Raw genomic sequence first — 20,558 nt, 5'->3', positions numbered from 1 at the left:
ACTTGGTAACTATGAAGCGCTTGTTCCTATCTCCCTATCCCTTCTACCACCATTTTTAATCACCGGATTCTGGTTCGCATAGACTTATATGTATGGGGACCAGCATATGGCCCAGTAATAGATTTTTTTTTTTATAATATGGTTGGACCCGCCTATCCCAGTTATCTGCAAGTCTGGCAATCACTACTGGAGATGACACTGGAACTAGACATAAGGCTTGACAAAACACTCAAGCAATAGCTGAATGTTCCATGAGTTCCTACTTAAAAGTAGGTGCAAACAGGAAACAAGATAACTTCCACAAGTCTAATACCGGACATCTTACAATTACAGAACACAATAACAGCTTCCAGTAGTAAGGAAAGGAACTCTAATACAATTTAGCAATGTGAATAATAGCAGCCACTAGAGGTCAATCTGCAGAAAGACAACAGAAACCTGACACCCATGTGACCCTTATGAACTAGAAGATAGAAATGCTTGTAAGGTGCTGTAGTGACATACCTCGACTCGTGAAGCCTCCCTCACAGAGAATGTTGGAGATCCTCTCTAAAGTTTTCTGAATCAGTGTAACATGTACTACATGTAGTTCCGGCATCCCTGCATGGACGTATGTCGCCCAGGGAATGGGGTACTCGGTACCGGGCGGTTTGCAATTGGGGAATGTCACTTTGGTGGTGGCCGTTGCCCGGTCCCGTGCCCTGGGTGCTTTTTAATGGGGAGTATTTACAGGAGAGATAAAGTGTGACGCCACCTGCGGGTTGCGATTAGTATGGTGGAACTGCCGCTGCTGTGTGGGTTACCCCTAAGGCTGGTGGTGATGACAGCTATGATCGTAGGCCCTCCACAAGGAGGGTTCAGCCAGGGGAATGGTATAATGGAGACTTTCGCTGGTAATAAAGGGAGTCTACACCGTGTTGAAGTTAACAGTCTACTCACTCTTGACCCTCGGACGATTGGTTCCAGTCCCTGGATAGCCAGTGCCAGCTTGGTAACTCGGTTGCTCTGTTCCTGGCACTCTCAGTGTGGTTGGATCCCCGTGGCATGGAGCGTTTGGGGCCCGATTGTCCCTTTTGTGTGCCAGTCTCCTTGTCCGTACGGCGGGCAGTGTGGACCCTGTAGGGCTGGTCTGTGTCCCGAACTCTGATCCTTGCTTTACTGCTGGTGCCCCCAGATCTGTAGGTCAGTGAGGACCGTGAAGGTCCCCTTACTGTGCAGGTATTTGCCAGGCCGTATTAAACTGTTGTCTGACCTAGGGCCCTGTGCTCTGGTCCCAGCGGTGCGCAGGTGTACCTGCCCTGGCGACCACTCTCCTGTGCCCCCGGCTCACCGTTTACACGACCCAGCTCTAGGCATGTCTTTCCACTTTCACTCACTACTGTCTGCTGTCCCCTCCCGCCAGGCTGTCTAGTTCCCCTGGTCTGTATCCACCCTCTAGGTAGCCATCCCCTTGTGTCCAACTAGCAGTGCCCCCTGGTGTGGAGTGGAAACTGGGATTTTGGTGTGTTTAGGTATTGCTGGCAATGGTGTTCCAGGTCCCAGGGGGTAGGCCCTGCATCCTGGTGAGGATGCAGTTCCTAGTAGTGCCCTGAGTAGCTCAGGGGTGCTACAGACACTGACTTACTGCTGCCTCCTTCCCCTCCTAGGGCCTGTACATACAGTTCAGGTCTCCCAGGATGTGCCCCTTCACCTCAGGGCGATTTTCTGTTTTTCTGGGGTTTTTTCCCGCCCCGTCTTCCGAGAGCCGTAACATTTTTATTTTTCCATTAATTTTCCATATAAGGACTTATTTTTTTGCGGGATGAGTTGTACTTTTGAATTAAATCATTAGTTTTACCATATAGTGTACTGGAAAAAGGCAAAAACATTCCAAGTGTGTAAAAATTGCAAAAAAGTGTGAATGCCCGATCGTTTTTGGGATATTTTATTCACAGTATTCACTATATGGTAAAACTGATATATCAGCGCGATGCTTCAAGACGGTACAAGTTCGTAGACACCAAACATGTATAGGTTTACTTTTATCTAAGGGGGTTAAAAAGAAAATTCACAAGTTTGTCTAAAAAAATGTTGCACAATTTTGCACCATTTTCCGCAATCCGTAACATTCTCATTTTTCAGGATCTATGGCTCCATAAAAGCTTATTTTTTGCATCGTGAGCTAATATTTTTAACAGTATCATTTCTGTGCAGATGCTACTTTTTGATCGCCTGTTATCGCATCTTGCACAAAATATGCCTTGACCAAAAACGTGATTTTGTCATTTGAATTTTTTTTTGCCCCTACGCCATTTACCGAACAGTTTAATTGATTTTATATTTTGATAGATCAGGCAATTCTGAGCACAACGATACTAAATATGTGTATATTTTTTATTTTTTTAACCCTTTAATTTTCAATGGGGGCAAAAGGGGGGGGATTTGAACTTTTTTTTTAATTTTTTTAAAACTTTCTTTTTTTACTTTTTTATTCCCTCTAGGGAACTATAAGGATCAGCAAACTGATCACTTATTCCTTTGTGTAGATCAAAGCAGTATTGCTCTGGTCTGCACAAAAGCAGCTCTCCTCTCACACACAGCGCTCTGCCGGCTGTGGGAGGAACTGACTCATGATAGGTACAGGAGTCATCACATAACCCAGTGATACCCTGGCAACCATCGGATCCACGTGATCACATCATGTGACTTCCGATGGAGCTGGGTAAGTGAATGCTTAACACGGCTGTGATGTACATCATGCTGTCATATTTTGACAGTGTGATGCAAGGGGTTAACAGGTGTGAGTGAGCCCCGGACCCACTGGTGCCTGATAGTCGCACATGTCAACTTTTCAAATCAGTTGACATGTGCAGCAATTGCTGACGGCTGCTTGTGGCAGCCGGCAGGGATTAACCTGACACGATCCATGGTGTACCCAGTACATCGTGTGTCATGAAGAGGTTAAAGGGCTTCTGTGCCATTTTCCGCAAATGCCTCTCAGCCTATGGCTGAGAGGCCCTGTGTAATTAATGCACCCTCCCATTAGGGGAGGCGCCTGCCCATCACCCTTAGTTAGTTTGTCTACCAGTCTGCTAGCTAGGTGTCAGGTCCCATTACTCCATGTCCGTCACCTGTACCTGTTCCTGCCTTCCCATTCCAGTCTGTCCTTGTAGTGCCCACCATTCCTGCCAGTTACCTGTTTTCCTGCCTGCCTCTGCCATCCTAGCTGTACCTGCCAGTACCTGTATCCATACCTGAGTCTGTCTCCTGTCCTGGGGGTCAGCTGCCACAGTTCTGGTCACTACTCTGAGTGGGATTGGTACCTGGCTTCCACCTCACTGCAGGTAATTAGTTAAGCACCTCCTAATAAAGGCTAAGCCCGCGTCCCCCTGTGGTCCAGTGGGTCCACTACTCCCGCTCAATGCCTCTACAATGGCCTCCAACGTTACACTACAAGCTCCACTCCCAACCGTCAAGTTTCTACCTCTGTACTGCACAGAAGATATTTTACCAAGGTGACTTTCCCACTGACGGCCATATGCTTTACGACTTCATTCAGTAAAGTTTATTTTCTTAACCCTGCCTCTTTCTTTTTATGAAAGTTGTTGGATCCGGGTTTGCCATGTCAGTTTGCAGTCTGCATTTACATCTATCAAGAGAAATGATGCCACAAACCCATCCAGGTACACACATATCTGGTGTTTAGGGTTCCCGAACTACTCTTCGGCCAGGAAGGAGTGTCTTGTTTGTGGCTAAATCAGGAACTTAAAGGGAAGGTATCGTCAAAAAAAAAAAAAATCAATAACTTAAAAAATGTAAAGTAATAATGTTTAAATGTTTTGTTTAAATAATATTATTTGTTTTTAATTGTGCAAAATATAAAAAAAATTAAAAAGTTTGATATTTTCCACTGTTAAACACTAGGGGGAGCAGCTACTGAAATCCTACAGAAATTCCACTGTAGAAAAAACTCACATTACAACTGCAGTAAAAGTGGGCGGAGTCTGCTCTCCTGTGTGTGATGGCACACCTCCCCCTCCTAATCTGAGTGTTTACAACAGATAACAGAGACTGACATGTAGGGACACAGTGTAGAGCCATTTTGTTGGTAACCAGAGATGTCTGAAGTGTCACCAAGGACAGCTGGAGTATCACACAGGACAGGATTAGATACATGGCCCTGCAGACAGTATCACACAGGATAGGATTAGATACATGGCTCAGCAGACAGTATCACACAGGATAGGATTAGATACACAGCTGTGCAGACAGTATCACAGTATAGGATTAGATACACGGCTCAGCAGACAGTATCACACAAGAGAGTATTAGATACACGGCTCAGCAGACAGTATCACAAAGGATAAGATTAGATACACAACCCTGCAGACAGTATCACCGGTACACACACAGGTACTCACATGCAGTGGCACACGCACGCACGCACACACATACATTGCTCTGTCAGCACACATGCAAAATGCTCTGCAACACACACACAAGCAAGCACACACATTGCTCTGCCAGCACACATGCAAAATGCTCTGCAACACACACACAAGCATGCACACACATTGCTCTGCCAGCACACACGCAAAATGCTCTGCAACACACACACAAGCACGCACGCACACACATTGCTCTGCCAGCACACACGCAAGCACGCACACACATTGCTCTGCAACACACAAGCACGCCCGCTGCGGCCGGGGAAGGAGGGGGCCGTACACTACTCACACACAGGCCGACAGGTGACAGGCCATGGTTGGGAGAGCGTGGGGGTATTATCAGAGACGGTAGCATCGGCGGTGGGGGAGGGGCGCCAGTACACTACTCCCCACGAGCAGAACGGGTGACAGGGAGAAAAAGTTCAGCACACAGCATGACCGCTGTGAGCTGCAGAAAGATGGCACTGATCTCCTCCCTCTGCTGTGATGTGGACAGCCCAGGGGGCATGTCCATTTCACAGCAGGGAGATCTCCTGTAATAAGCCTAGGGGTCGGATTCCGACTATCAGAGTCTATGCACAGGGGCTGCCATAAAGCAGTGAGTAACTGTCGTTACACACACAGCAAATCCAGCATGGCAGCCCCCAGTGCCTCCAGTAAAATTAGAATTAAATAAAAACTAAATAAGCTGCGATTTTAATTTTGTATTTAAAATACTTGATTTCATAATCACTATTTTTAATACAAAAATAAAAAACCGCGACACCTTCCCTTTAAAGGCTTATTCAAGCCCTTTTTCCATGTAAAGTGTTCATCTGATTAAGATACTATACACAGAAAGTGGGAAAGAACCTTGAAGCTTTTTACCTCAACTTTAGACTGGAAGCATTATGTTTTTATGCCACTTAAATTATTATTGATTTCTAAAATTAAATCTATTTAATAAATTATTTTTTTCTTCTACACCAAAAATTGTGACATTCCATGCATCCTTTTTATGTACAGTACAACATGAAACACCTATAAATGTTAGTGATCTTCAGATCTTACCTCTTGAAATGATAGGTAAGGTTTGTGAACATCCAGGATGGGAATATTTCCTACTATTGGCCATGGTTTTGGACCAGGAGGATAATTCGGGTGAACATGTTCCTTCTGTTTATAGATAACAATTCCCATGAAGATAAATGTGATGAGAAACAGAAGAACTGTGACTGGATCAAGGGGCGACATGTCCTCAGATGAACCTGTTGTGGAGAAATGAGTCTTGCATTACAGTGCACGGTTTATGGCTGAGGGCATGTACCTTCCTCACTACTGATGATCACAGAATTAGGTAACATTTCAGATTCAGACATGTCTTTCATATCACTAACATTGCACAAATAGTAAACAACAAAAGAAAAATGGGGATCATAGTCCAAGTATATAGTAATAAATCTGAACCAATATCTTGCATGAATATAAATGTTTTTTATTCCAAAATTACATTATAGCAAGATTTAGATCGTGTCATACAAATATTAAAAAAATTAATAGCATACAGGTTTGAACAGGGAGGGACCCTGACAAAATACACTAAGGTCCAACATCAGACATGGGAAAAAGGTTAGAAGTCCAATGACTCTGTCAAACAGGGTGCACGACAAAATGTCTATCTATGTTAATAACAGCCATCAATGGACATATGGTCCTATAAATAAAGCATAGATAAACTGTGGGCTTCCATATATTCATATCAATAAAAAGGTGGACTTCATTACTGCAGAGAAGACCAGGGACATTTCATAATTCAATTACACCACGGCCCCCCGAGGAAGGTAACGAAACGTGCGCGTCGGGGCACGTTCTCTACCCTGGCATCCACCCTGACATGGGTAAGTGAATCTCACCAGCGAACTGCTGCACATTAGACCTGGGGACACCTCTCTGGCTTTTGACTATGCTGACTTCTCTGGCTTTTGACTATGATATAGTTGATTGAATTATGAAATGTCCCTGGTCTTCTCTGCAGTAATGAAGTCATCACAGCGACGTCACACGGCAGGCAGCCAATAGAAGCGGAGAGGCGGAGATGAGTGGGATGTAAACATCCCGCCCACCTCTTTCCTTCCGCATTGCAGACGGGACGCAGGTAGGAGATGTTCCTCGCTCCTGCGACTTCATACACAGCGATGTGTGCTGCCGCAGGAACGAGGAACAACATCGTACCGTTGCAGCAGCCAAAATAATGAAAATGACCGACACTATACCGATCATACGATACCGACGCTTTGGCGCTCGGTAATCGTAGTTAAAACGATTTACACACTACGATGTCGAGAGCGACGCTCGAAGTGCGTCACTTTCGATTTGATCCCACTGACATCGCACCTGCGATGTCGTAGTGTGCAAAGGGACCCTTAGACAAAGGTTTTCCACCATTCTGACTAAGGGGTGTATCTCACAGAAGAGTCAACTCTTGTGTCCTTAAAAGAGTAAAATATGTCTTGTCCAGTGACTTCATTGTTCTAAACGTCTAAATTATAGAATGTTGCCCATAGAACTTATTCCGTCAAGTGTATAATTGGTCTGCGTGTTGTCGGATAGCATAAGAACAGCACAATGATCAATGAAAGTCAATGTGGTAATTCACAAGAACATTTTTTACACATAGTCAGAAGATCTGCATGTAGAAAATCACAGCATGCTTTACCTAGAACTGTATTTCAGGTCTGACTCACCCATTACATATCAATGGGTGTACAAAACACATCAAATACAGTTTATCATTTATATGTCATCTGTTTTTTTACTGATACATTTTAATTACTAAGAAAAAAAAAACCTTTATTGAATTATGTTTATTCCTCTCGGCAGCCTCCGGCTTTAAGTCATAGAGGTACGCCATCAGTCAATGCTTAGTACATAGAAGGTGCTGGCTCAAAGCACGTGTGCCGCCCCACGCATTACCTTCAGGTGCAGGTCGTCGCAGGGTCGCCACAGGCTTGGAGATCTTCTGGTCACAGGTAGGTTGATTTCTGTTAGATTCGTGACGCCACTCTCGGTATGCGGTCAGGGTGACCGCCACTGCAGATTAGGGGATTCCTGGGGCAGATGTTGAGTGCAGTTAGATGTGATAGCCTCCCGAGAGTGAGGCTGGCCCCAGGGCCCGGTTTGGGTGTGTGGAACCACAGGTCGCAGAATGACTCACACGCACAGCAAGAATGTCTTTCAGGGTTTTTACTCACATCAGATGGCAGGGGTGAGTAACCCGGGCGAAGCCGTGATAACCAGGTGGAACCAGGAATTCCTTCAGGCTGACTTGTGAGGGTGGCCACTGACTCGCCATCCTATCCCTTGTGTTTTTGTGGTGACCCCCAACCTGAAGTCCTGCTGGGATCACCCAGGGAAGTTGCTTCTGTCTGTTCTCCCCTTTTTCGGCCCGTCTGCTCGTAGCCTGGACCAGGTCACTCCGGCTACTTGCCTCTTGTGAACTATGGGCCCTCTCATTGCTACGTGGCTCCGGACTCTGTGGTGTTATGGTGGAGGGTATGAAGTACCCCCACCTGCAGGTTGAGCAGGCCAACTGACTGGGCCCCTGCTCTGGGGACCTGTAACCCCGTGCGGGCCTGGTCCTTGCCTGCAGTCCCCGTAGTCAGCCACCCCTTTGCACTCCAGCCGTGGGTGGATTTCGGGCGGCACTACCAGGTGATCGTTCTCCCCCCGTCAGTAACCACTGCACCTGCGGTGTCTGACTAGTGACAGCCTCCAGGTTTCCTCCTTGTGACTCCTCTCCCTGAGCGTCACTGACTGACTGGCTCACTACTTCCTCCCCTCTGTGCCTGCCTCCGCAACTTAGCAACCAGGCTCTCTACCACACCCCTTGAGTGGAGATGGAGGCCACGCCCCCTCCTGGATTCCCCAGGGGTCCCTTCAAAGGTCAATGTGGGAGACCTGGCTACTATGTCAGGATTCAGCTCTGCTTGCTAGTTCCAGCAGTCATCATATGACCACTCAAATGCAATTGTCATAATTGTACCACCCCGCGCTCGGCTGCAGCCGAGCCGCTCGGATCCGGGCTCGTTTGTGGGTGGCTCGAGCACCTCCGGACCCGGGGTCACTTTGCTCTGAAAGGATGCTGGCGCTACGTAGGGGTTAGGCTTACGGCCGGGGCCGTGGTTTTTAGTTATGTTCGTGATGCCACCCACGGGTTGTGGTGAATGTAGACACCAACGCTGCTGTTTACTAGGCCCCCGGGGATGGTGTTGCTCAGCCAGGTGTTGACCCCTCCGTGGGTAGGGGGGTGATGGTCCCGAGGCCCGGTTGTGAGGGTGCGGACGGATTGGTGTGGTGCGGGGCGGTGTGTGGCCCTAGGGCACAGTTTTACTCACTCTGACAGATACACCGGAGTCTCTGGTAAACCAAAAAGATGGTGGTCGGTGCCCGCAGCCGGCTGCGTCTGGTCCCCCACCCGGTTTGGTGGTCCCCGCCTTTCTCCTGCACCTTGTTTTGTGACTGTGGATTGCCTGTGCCTCATCGACGGGAGTCTGCTCCCCGGCTGTGTGTGTGTTGGGAGAGCCCGTTTGCCCGCAGACGCTGGTCCGAGGGATCTCTCTGCCTGAGCGGTGGCTTTCTATACCCCTCGTTGGGCTGTTGTCTTCAGTCTGGACTTGGTTGGGAAAAAACCTCAATCAGTGAATTAATTTTGTCCGGTAGATTTGGGACCTCGTTTCAGGGTCTGAATACCCCCCTCTGTGCTCCGGTTTCCAGTCGATTCCCCGGTTCAGTACCGGCGGGCCACTACCCAGTCCCGGTCCCTTACGGTTCCACCAAGCCGTCTTCCCAGCTCCTGCAGGCGGCGACCACCGTCTGCCTCCTGGCCAAAGGGTGTCCAGGCTACGACCCAGACCCCTATCAGACGTTTACTCCTCTCAACTCCTCTCTCTTTCACCTCCAAAACTCAACTCCCCTTCTGTCTTTCTCGCCTCAGGCTCTCCGAACTCCTCGGTGGGCGTGGCCAACCGCCTGGCTCCACCCCTGCTGTGAACATCAAGACCCGAGAGGGGTAACCAAGGTTTTTAGCTTCGCTGCTTTTACCTTTTTAGGGGACGGGTGCTTGTGCAAGGGCCTGTCTGTGACTACCTGGCTAGTCCAGGGCGTCACAATACTCGGGCTGATTATCTTTTCTTCACGCTTCTCTAAAGGAAACAGGGACTCTCGTTTTTGAGAGAATTAAGAAAACATTGAGAGAATTATGACGAGTAGCTTTTTGGTTCCTGACTGTAGGTATGAAAATTGCATATGAGCGGTCATGTGATGATTACTCAAACTGCTTAAAGTCAACCTGTCGGGTGCAAAATGCACCCAGAACCATGAGCATTTCTGGGTGCATTTTGCTAATCCTGCCTAACCGTCCCTGTATCTAGTAGAATAGATAAAGAGATCTTTAGAAAAAGTATTGCTAAAGATCCTTTATGATATGGTAATGAGCGTAAGAGCATTATTTCCCCCGACTAGTCCGCCCTCTTAGCATGTTGAAAAAATTAAAGCAAAAAACTCCTAAAATTTCAATTCTTTATTATTTTCCAGTCTTAAAAAGGGAGAAATCCCAACATCGGATTTATAATAAAATAGATATCCAAAGTACAGGGGAGGGGCCTGACCCTTAATTCGCCCTAAACTCACCCCTTCCTTGCCGCGGAGGTTGGCACCCTAAAGGCCTGCGCATTTGGCGCCCCCGCTCAACGAAGACTATCCCTCCGGGCCCTAAAGTGACCCTAACAGATGAGATGATAGTAATACAAGGAATACATTTCAAACAATGAACCAACAGCCAGATCTCAAATATAAAAAAATACACACTATAGCCAATGTAATTAGATTGGAGACAATAGTGGGGTACAGTGACCCGGAAAAAGACCACTCAATAATGAACTAGCGGTTCCACCGGAAACCACCCGACGCGTTTCCCCTCATCTATTTGAGGTTCTTCAGGAGTGGAAAATGTAGTTAGTTCAAAAGCAACACAATAGATAACCAATAAATGCTGGTGGTCCCACGTAACACTGAGAGTCAGTTAAAGTGGGTACGTTCAGGTGCGGGAGATGCACTTTTTGCAAATATGTCAAACGGGGAGATCGGTTCCTCAGTAAAGTAACAGGGAAAGATACTTCAATAGACAATTTGCTAACTGTACCACGGTTGGTGTGATCTACCTCTTTAAATGTGAATGTGGAAAGGAGTATGTAGGGAAGACAAAGCGCGAATTCAAGAAACGGATAGGAGATCACATTGGAGATATTAGGAATGCCAGGGATACTCCCATATCGAGGCATGTTAGGATGGAGCATGGGGGTGGACTGGATGGTTTTGCCTTTAATGCTATTGAGGTGGTCCCACCGCCGGATAGGGGCGGGAATTGGGACAGACTCATCCTGCAGAGGGAGGCCCGATGGATTCACAGGCTATGTACTGTGAATCCATGTGGACTCAATGAACAGTTACACTTTGGATGTTTTTTATAGTGCCTCCCTGTATACATTCCCACCAGTCCCAGTGCTTTATGGGTGTCTCCTTGTTGCCTTTGCCCATAAACCTGCCCTATGCTCTCTAGCCCTATTTTCTGCCATGCCTATTATTCCGCAAAGGATTTGGCTTCATCTATTCACCTAATTTAAGGCTTTGTATTTTTGATATCTATCTTTCTACTATAGTTACCTTTAATGGGATAAGGACTCTAACATATATAAAAGTAACTTTTCCTGTCATCTAACCTTAATTTTATTATCCCCTCCGTAATAGCTGACATCAGTTACTCCTACTATTCATAAAATACCTTTCCCCCAGCACCGCTGTCCTATCCATAGGCCTTGATAACTGTGCTTCTTTATTTCCTTCCCTCTGTGTAACCTGAGAGAGGAGGGGGGCGTGACTGACGGTGCAGGCTGGTCATGTCTCCATCTGAACGTCTCCCTGTTTGCGCTCCAGTATGGGACACATGCAGTGCGCATGCGCGAGTGCGCGTCATCGGGGAGTCCCGTTCACGTGACCGCAGCCTGCCTGTCTCTTCATCTTGGTGCTCGGGAGTGGGCGGTATTCACTGCGCGTGCGTGGGTTCACGTCATCGGGGATTCCCCGATCACGTGACCGCGGCACATGGAGATGTGGAAGTGCTGTATCCGAATAGGTGCACTCCGCTTGAGTATATGTCTGTGGTGCCCTGGACAAGCCAGGTCGTCACAGAACAACACCAACACACCCCACACCCCGGTTAAGCACACCAAAGCCAGACGCAAAATCCTTGTTGCCTTCCTCGAGGGGCTGATGTCCACACCAGGGGGTGGGCCAGGCGGTTGGTCCCGCCCACCGAGGAGTTCACAGTCCTGGAGGCGGGAAAAGCAGTGCAGTCTAGGAGAGAGTTGGAAGTTGGAGGAAGTAAAGTGGTAGTGGAGCAACTGTCTGACGGCGTCCGGGTGTGTGGCCCGGACAGTACAGCAAGGTTGGCAGACGGTGGTGACCATCTGCAGGAGAGGCCGATTGGAGTGAGCTGTAAGGACCGTGGACGGGCGGTGGCCCGGCGGTACCGGACCGGTGAACAAAGAGAAGCCAGCACCATCCGGCAGGGCTTACGGACCCCGACAAGGCTAGGAGTCGCCGTTGAATTTGTCAAATCCGTTAGTGAAGGGAACCTCCTGGGTTTCCCAGCAGTCAAGTCCCGATAGAAGGCGACAGCTCAAACCGTGAAGGGAAACACAGTCACCGCCAAGGCTAAAGGTCCCAGGGCCAGAGCCTGCGGGCAAAAGGGGCTCCTTCAGCACCCATCCAAGCTGGGGAGCAGGTTACCGGTGGGAACCCATTGGAACCGTACACACTACACAGGTGCAGGGAAAGGCAGTCACCATCAACCTACCGGGAGCAGAAACCACCGCAGCCGTCAGTGGGCCCCGTCCATCCAGCCGTGTGTTTTACCAAGGACTGTGTCTTCGTGATTGGCTGAGTGAGTACTACCGTGCCGTGCGGCACAGCGCTGCCCCCGTGACCCTGCACCTCACCAGGCCCCGTAACCCGCCTGTCATCCATCCCTACCCCTCACCGGGCCCCGGGACAACCAACCCCCTACCCACGGAGGGGAGAACCAACATCCAAGCTGCTCCCTGTCATCGCTCCCGGGATCCCCGTCCAGAGCAGCGGTGGTGTCACAACCTCACCACAACCGTGGGTGGCGTCACGGACAATATCCCTAAACCCAAACCACCCCCTTTTCACTCACGGGCGAGGAACGCCGCTCGAGTCCCCGGGATCCGGCCCACCGCATGAGCCACCACCGAGCAGCAGCAGCGGCCGGACCCAAGCAGTGGGTGAGCGCAGCGTCCCCTCCTCCGCCCGCGACAACTTGGCGTCACGAACAGGATCTTACCGCTCTGCCGTCTGGTAGAGGTGCGCCTTGTGACCGCCGGAGGTGTCCGGCCAAAAATTTGGAGAGGCCGCCATCTTGGGCGCGAAAAATTCCCGCTCGAGCATCTCCTCGAGCAGTGGAGGCGCGAAGGCCTAAACCCCGCCCCTGTAGAGGAGGAGCCGGAGAGAGACTAGGGGGGACGGATGGCGTCTGGCCGCATGTAGCCCGCGGCTATAAAAGCGGGGATGCCAGGACCCTGCAGCCATCTTGTTGTTCCTGGAAGAGGCCGCCGCAACGATGTATCAGCCGTCCCGCAGCACCGTAGCCCCCGCGCCCGGGACCGCGGCGTGGGTGGAGGTCCGGACCACTCAGTTGCAACTACGGCTGCAGATCCGGATGCAGCTCCTCTTGGAGGAGTGGGAGGCCGACATGGCGGAGGTGGTGGAAGCCGTACGGAGACACGAGGAGGAGGAAGTTCTGGACATGCGGGTAAGTGACCCACGCCCCTGTACCCCTAGCGGGTCGGTCATCGCGGCCGAGGGGCCCGGTCTACGCCCGCTCGCCCTGCTACCTCCCCTGCTACCCGTGTTGGCTGCCGCTGCCCAGTCACTAGGCCCGCTACCATCACAACTGGTAGCGGCACCCTGCCAATCCGCCCCGGCGGACCGGTCTGCAGCGGAAGTCCATGACCGTACGAAACTGCTGCCGTGGAAGAAGCCGAAGCCCGAACCCGTCGGCGAAGTTGTACTGGAGGTGCCGGTGGCCATGCCTGACCCCGTACCGGCTCCGGCAGCCCGTCTCATGCAGGAGGAGACGGGGGCTCAGCGGGAGACGACCCCTATGCCCATCCCCCAAGCCTCGGCTGAGGCCGCGCCGGGTTGCCGCTGCCGAGCAGCACCCCAGGCCATGACACCGCGGGACCTTCCCCCCAGAATGCCAGTCCTGGACAGTGTGAAGGAGGTCTCGCGGGGCCCGACCCGTGCGCCGGGGCCTGTAGCAGCCCCCTACTGAGACAGAGGACAGACCCCGCTGGGCCAGGAGATCGCAGAGAGGGAGCGAAAGAAGGCGGAGCTGGTGGCCCACACAATCCGAGAGAAGGAGAACCTTCGCCAGGCCACCTTCCGTGTACGGGGCCCGTTCTATGAGGGGCAGGTGAGGAGGTTTGACGTCCGTCGGGGCTATGGATTTTTCTACGAACCGGGCCTGGAGGCCGAGATCTTTATCGCCCGACGAGACGTCCACGCCCATCTGCCGGAGGACCATCCGGGCCGCAACCTAATGCCGGGGGACCTGGTCCGATACACCAGGCACTGTGGGGAGCGGGGTTGGTTTGCCCTGGATGCAAGGCTGAGAGGCAGTCAGGAGGCCCAAGCCTTGACCCAACCCCCTCCTCAGGCCGACACCGTAGATGAGCAGTGAAGTCGGCGGTCCAATCCATCCAAGCTGCTCCCTGTCATCGCTCCCAGGATCCGCGTCCAGAGCAGCGGTGGTGTCACCAATCTCACCATAACCGTGGGTGGCGTCACGGACAATATCAAATCCCCAAAATCAACCCCCTTTTCAATCACGGACGAGAAGCGCCGCTCGAGTTCCCGGGATCCGGCACACCGCTCGAGCCACCGAGCAGCAGCAGCCGGACCCAAGTAGTGGGTGAGCGCAGCGTCCCCTCCTCCGCTCGCGACATGTCCGCTAACGGACAGGCCAGGAGGGGTTAACCATTTGCCTGATCACAGGTGAGAATGTTTGAGACATTTCTATAAATAGGTGAGCGGTATGCGTGCGTTCTTTTCCCCCCTGAATCTGCACCTTAGCACTCTAACTGCTTCTGGACTGGAGGATGGCGAACTGAGAAGCTTATTTTCTGCTGCTATGGGGACAATGGACTCCCTTTTTACCTATGGAGTCCTGTGAAGAGTGTCCTTATCTATGGTACACTGAGGCTTAAGATAAGTGGCTTATGTTTTGAACAATTGCTGTTTGTTGCCCCTTGTAATTTGTCCCAGCATTATATGTATATATGAACACCCTGGTTGATTCTTGTTACCCTGATGGGTGTGAGTGATCTGGTTCTATATCCTGAGGCTGGTTAGGTGCTGAACATAGCCCCCCCCTCTTTTTTCTTCTTTTTTGCTGGGACTGGATACACTTGGGGCTAACTGACTCTCAGTGTTACGTGGGACCACCAGCATTTATTGGTTATCTATTGTGTTGCTTTTGAACTAACTACATTTTCCACTCCTGAAGAACCTCAAATAGATGAGGGTCGGGTGGTTTCCGGTGGAACCGCTAGTTCATTATTGAGTGGTCTTTTTCCGGGTCACTGTACCCCACTATTGTCTCCGATCTAATTACATTGGCTATAGTGTGTATTTTTTCATATTTTTTATATTTGAGATCTGGCTGTTGGTTCATTGTTTGAAATTTATTCCTTGTATTACTATTGTGTCGCCCTGGGCAAGCCAGGGGACACAGGTCACACATCACCACACCCCACATCCCAGGTAGGCACATCTAAGCTGAACCAAAAATCCTTGTTGCCTTCCTCCAGAGGCTGATGATTCACACCAGGGGGTGGGCCAGGCGGTTGGCTCCGCCCACCAAGGAGATCACAGCTCTGGAGGCGGGAGAAACCAGGCAGTCAGCTCAGGGAAGAGCTTGAGAGTAGCCCGGGGAGGGCAAGAGTAAACAACGGAGCTTGAGTGAGAAGCTAAGTGAAGGAGTAACCAAGTAGTGAAAGTAGAAAAGTGGTAAAGGAGGAAAGCAAGTGAGGTGACAAGAAGGAAAGAAAGCCTGAAGGGTCCAGCTTTGTGTAGGGCCAGAACAGCAAGGTCAGCGACGGCGGTGACTGTCTGGAGTGGGACCGTTTGGAAGTTCCTGGAAGGACCCCGTTGGCTGTGTGCCCGGTGGTCTGGAGCAGTGTTCCGAAAGACAGTCAGCACCAGGGCAGGGGCCTCTCGGACCCCGGCAAGGCTAGGAGTCGCCAAATTTGCCGAATCCGTCAGTGAAGGGGACGTAGATCCCCCAGCAACCAAGTCCCGATTGAAGGCAACAGCTCAACCTGAAGCAGAGAGACATCGCCACCGCCAAGGCACCAGTTTCTCAGGGCCAGCGCCTGCGGGCAAAGTGTAGAGCTCCTCCGGCCCAGATTGTAGTCGGGGAGCGGGTAACCGGAGGGAATCCACCGCTACCACAAGTCAACCATAGGTGCAAGGAAGAGGGACATCACCGTCACCTACCGGGAGTGCAGGTGCAGCCGTCTGTGGGACCGTCCTACCAGCCGTTTGGTTTACCGCACAAACTGTGTCCGTGTCTCAGGCTGAGTGAGTACCACAGTGCCGCAAGGCACAGCGCTGCTGCCGCGTCCCTGCGCCCACCAGGCCCCGCACCTCACAAACCATCACCGGGCCCCGGGATCACCAACCCCTGCCCACGGAGGGGCAACACAACACCTGGCTGCTCCGCACCACCATCCCCGGTATCCCCGCATTGAGCAGCGGTGGTGAAATCACCACAACCGTGGGTGGCGTCACGAACTATAACAATCCCCGCACCCAACAAACCCCTTTCACTCACGGGCGAGGAGTGCCGCTCGAGAAAACCCCCGGGATCCGGCCTACGGCTCGAGCCACCACTGAGCAGCGGCCGCCGGACCCGAGCAGAAGGGGGCGAGCGTAGTGTGCTGACACCCTCCTCCCCGCCCGCGACACTATCATCTCATCTGTTAGGGTCACTTTAGGGCCCGGAGGGATAGTCTTCGTTGAGCGGGGGCGCCAAATGCGCAGGCCTTTAGGGTGCCAACCTCCGCGGCAAGGAAGGGGTGTGTTTAGGGCGAATTAAGGGTCAGGCCCCTCCCCTGTACTTTGGATATCTATTTTATTATAAATCCGATGTTGGGATTTCTCCCTTTTTAAGACTGGAAAATAATAAAGAGTTGAAATTTTAGGAGTTTTTTGCTTTAATTTTTTCACGTTTGTACTTCTAAGCTATTTTTTTTGGATTAAACTTACCCTCTTAGCATGTTGGCACACTCAGTGAGGCATGCTAACATACTATTCAAAGCTAGCGTCATCGGTGGTGACTCGCGTACGTACCTGTGTCCGTTGTCACAGATGCTGGGTCCTCAGATGCCGGGAGTGATCTCAGTGTGCATGATCAGAAGTCACTGCACTTCCGGTCATGTGCAGTATGAAGTTGGGTGTACGCGTCCCGGATTCAGAGAGGTCTAGTGCGCATGACTGGAAGTGCTGGCATTTCTCGTCATGCGCATTGACCCAAAACCCACACACAAGTACGCGCATCACCACCAATAACGTTGGCATTGAATAGCATGTTAGCATGCCCCTGTGGGTGTGCTACCATGCTAAGAGGGCAGACTCGTCGGGGGAACTAACACCCTTGTGATTAGTCCCTGAGCTTGTTAGCATATTGTAGTGCCCCTGAGACCATCAGGGTGCTACAAGGTTCTGCATCCCCACCAGGATGCAGGGCTTACCCCTTAGGGACCCAGAACCACAGTGTCGGTAACACCAAAAACCCAGGTAATCCTAGTTCTCCCCAACAATTCCCCCATAAAATAGTACCCAGCTAGGGTGGGAACAATGGATGGCCGCCTAGAGGTGGAGCCACTCCAGTCCACTAGTTGACTAGTGGGAGGGGCAGACTGTGGAGAGTAGTCAGTAGATAAGGTCTGACAGGCGAGGAGTGAAGGTGGAGGTGAAGTGACACCCTGACTGAGGTTGACGGTGACCTGAAGAGGTGGTTGTCAGTGGAATACTCCCGGAACTATGAACCAACGGGGTACAGGAGCCTAGGAAAGGAAAGAGCTTCAAGCCGACCTGTTAACACCTGCACAGCAATGGGGACCATCAAGGACCTTGCTGACCCTAAAGAATCTGAAGACTCAATAGCAAAGAGAGAACCGGGGACAGGACCAGAGACTCCAACCCCAAAGGGTTCACACTACTGTAAGGCGGACAGAAGTGGACAAACCACAGATCGGGGACCAGTGTTCTATATTACAGGGACCCACTTACCAGAGACAGGTGCAGGGGAAGAAGGTACCAGGGAACCAGACTGGCATTGGGCGACGGGAACTGGGAGGCGAAACCAGCCGGCCTCGGGCAACCAGTTAACATCCAAAACGAGTAAATCAGTTGCACTGACTACCTGTCTGGATACCTTCTTCCGACGTCCACCGCACCATACACCTGCTGATGCAATACCCTACTTGCGGAGGGACTACCACACTAGCTGCTAATACCATTAGCCCCAGTGGAGACATTCTACAGCAGCGGCTCTCTACATATAGCCGCAACACCGCAAGTGGCGTCACAAATAAACTTTATAATAAATTCACTGCACTCAAATTTGTAAATTTGCAAAGAGTGAGAAATAATTTATTTGAGCAAAGTGGTCAAGCAACATCCAACGACGTTTCGACCCGCCTGGGTCTTAGTCAAGTTGCTGTATAGTAGGTGACTGAAGGGTGAAGGATGATGTGCACTGAAGCACTGAGGTATATGGAAAAGGTGCCTTGAGGATATATGTGGTTTGCAAGCGCAGAAGCGCTGTTGCTATTAGATTCTCGTGTCCAGAATGCTGCGCTTGTGTCGCGGGCGGAGGAGGGGACGCTGCGCTCTCCCACTGCTCGGGTCCGGCCGCTGCTGCTGCGGCTGCCGCTGCTGCTCGGTGGTGGCTCGAGCGGTGGGCCGGATCCTGGGGACTCGAGCGGCGCTCCTCGCCCGTGAGTGAAAAGGGGATTTGATTGTGGGGGTTTTAGATATTGTCCGTGACGCCACCCACAGTTGTGGTGATATTGGTGACACCACCGCTGCTCTGGACGGGGATCCCGGGAGCGGTGACCGGGAGCAGCTTTGATATTAGTTCTCCCCTCCGTGGGTAGGGGGTTGGTTGTCCCAGGGCCCGATGATGGGGTAGGTAGGGATGGCAGGCAGGTTACGGGGCCTGGTGAGGTGCAGGGTCGCGGGGACAGCGCTGTGCCGTACGGCACGGTGGTACTCACTCAGCCAATGATGAGGACACAGTTCTCGGTAAAACACACGGCTGGATGGATGGGTCCCACAGACGGCTGCGGTGTTGTTTTCTCCCGGCAGGTTGATGGTGACTGCCTTTCCCTGCACCTAGATACGGTAGATGGTTCCAATGGGCTCCCACCGGTAACCCGCTCCCCAGCTTAGATATGGGCTGGAGGAGCCCCTTTTGCCCGCAGGCTCTGGCCCTGAGAAACGGTTGACTTGGCCCGCAGGCTCTGGCCCTGAGAAACGGTTGCCTTGGCGGTGGCGGTGTCTCCCTCACTTGGTTGGACTGTTGCCTTCTGTCGGGACTTGGCTGTTGGGAAACCCAGGAGGTTCCCTTCACTAACGAATTTGGCAAATTCACGGCGACTCCTAGCCTTGCCGGGGTCCGTAAGCCCCTGCCAGATGGTGCTGACTTCTCTTTGTGTACCGGTCCGGTACTGCCGGGCCACCGCCCGTCCACGGTCCTTACGGTAGACTCCAATTGGCCACTCCTGCAGACGGTCACCACCGTCTGCCAACCTTGCTGATCTGTCCGGGCCACACACCCGGACCAACTTCAGGTTGCTCTCTTACTACTTTCCTTCCTCTCACTTTCACTACCAACACTAATCTGCCTGGTTTTCCCACCTCCAGGACTGTGAACTCCTCGGTGGGCAGGGCCAACCGCCTGGCCCACCCCCTGGTGTGGACATCAGCCCCTGGAGGAAGGCAACAAGGGTTTTGTGTCTGACTTCGGTGTGCCTGCTGGGAGTGTGGGGTGTGTTGGTGTTGTTCTCTGTGGCCCCTGGCTTGTCCAGGGCGCCACATTCCCCCTTAGTTAAATGCAGATCGTGCGCGGGCTGCCCGTCCATCACCGGTTTTATTTTCACCAACTGGAAAATATAGAAAAAACGGTAACACACATACAAGTATAATAACATCTTCCCACATCGGGAGGTACTCTTACTTAAACGTTGCAACGGTTACGGCTTCCGCTCTTTCCCACCCAAGCAACCTGGCCCTGATGCTGCCCCTAAGCAAATGGGCAGCACTCCTTGACCCCAGTCCTGCACAAGTTGCCTGAGCGGGTTCTGTCCTTTTCAGGGGACCCACGTCCATGGGGAACCCCTGAAACCCCCAGAGGATCGCCACCGGTTCCGGTGGTGGCTGGGCCCCAGCCTGCTCCAATGCGGGCCCTTCCTCCAATCTGCCTCTCCGGAGGCGGTTACGGTAGAAGCCACAACAACTTTATTTACATGCCACTAGTTTGTGGTTGCCCTGCTAGTTCTCGGGCCTGTCCATAAGGAGTTCCTTCTGCAAAATGGTGAAGGGGGTCCCAACGGGGACCAGTTGCCGGCAACGACCGGTTTCAAATCAAGTTGCAAATCAGATGACTTTTCACGGTATCATTCATTTATCATTTTCAAACTTTCATTTTCAAAACTGTTAACAGCACTCTCGTGGTCCCAACGGGGACGATGACAACGGCATTCCGCTGCCCTTACTCCGACTCTTCGGTGTCTGCTGGGGGAGGGGACGTGGTGGACACCCGGGCCTCTTGGCTGCCCCTCAGCTTGGCATCCAGCGCAAACCACCCCCTCTCCCCACAGTGCCGGGTGTACTGCACCAGGTCGCCCGGCATCAGGTTACGGCCTGGGTGCTCCTCCGGCAGGTGGGCATTAACATCCCGCCGGGCTATGAATACTTCGGCCTCCAGGCCCGGTTCGTAAATGAAGC

General features: G+C 51.7%; 1 protein-coding gene across 1 annotated transcript in view; it reads right to left on the bottom strand.

The window, feature by feature from the left end:
• Window positions 1-20,558, bottom strand: part of LOC142296995 (cytochrome P450 2C5-like) — a 71,454-nt gene that overhangs the window by 35,364 nt on the left and 15,532 nt on the right. Inside the window, exon 2 of the mRNA XM_075341194.1 lies at window positions 5,478-5,674. Within this exon, the coding sequence (XP_075197309.1) occupies window positions 5,478-5,660 (183 nt within the window). The 5' untranslated portion in view covers window positions 5,661-5,674. The remainder of the gene's footprint in view (window positions 1-5,477; window positions 5,675-20,558) is intronic.

Source organism: Anomaloglossus baeobatrachus, chromosome 3 (genome assembly GCF_048569485.1).
Source record: "Anomaloglossus baeobatrachus isolate aAnoBae1 chromosome 3, aAnoBae1.hap1, whole genome shotgun sequence".
NCBI classification, from domain to species: Eukaryota; Metazoa; Chordata; class Amphibia; order Anura; family Aromobatidae; genus Anomaloglossus; species Anomaloglossus baeobatrachus.
The sequence above is the reverse complement of the archived record's forward strand: the minus strand, read 5'-3'. Positions and strand labels throughout refer to the sequence as shown.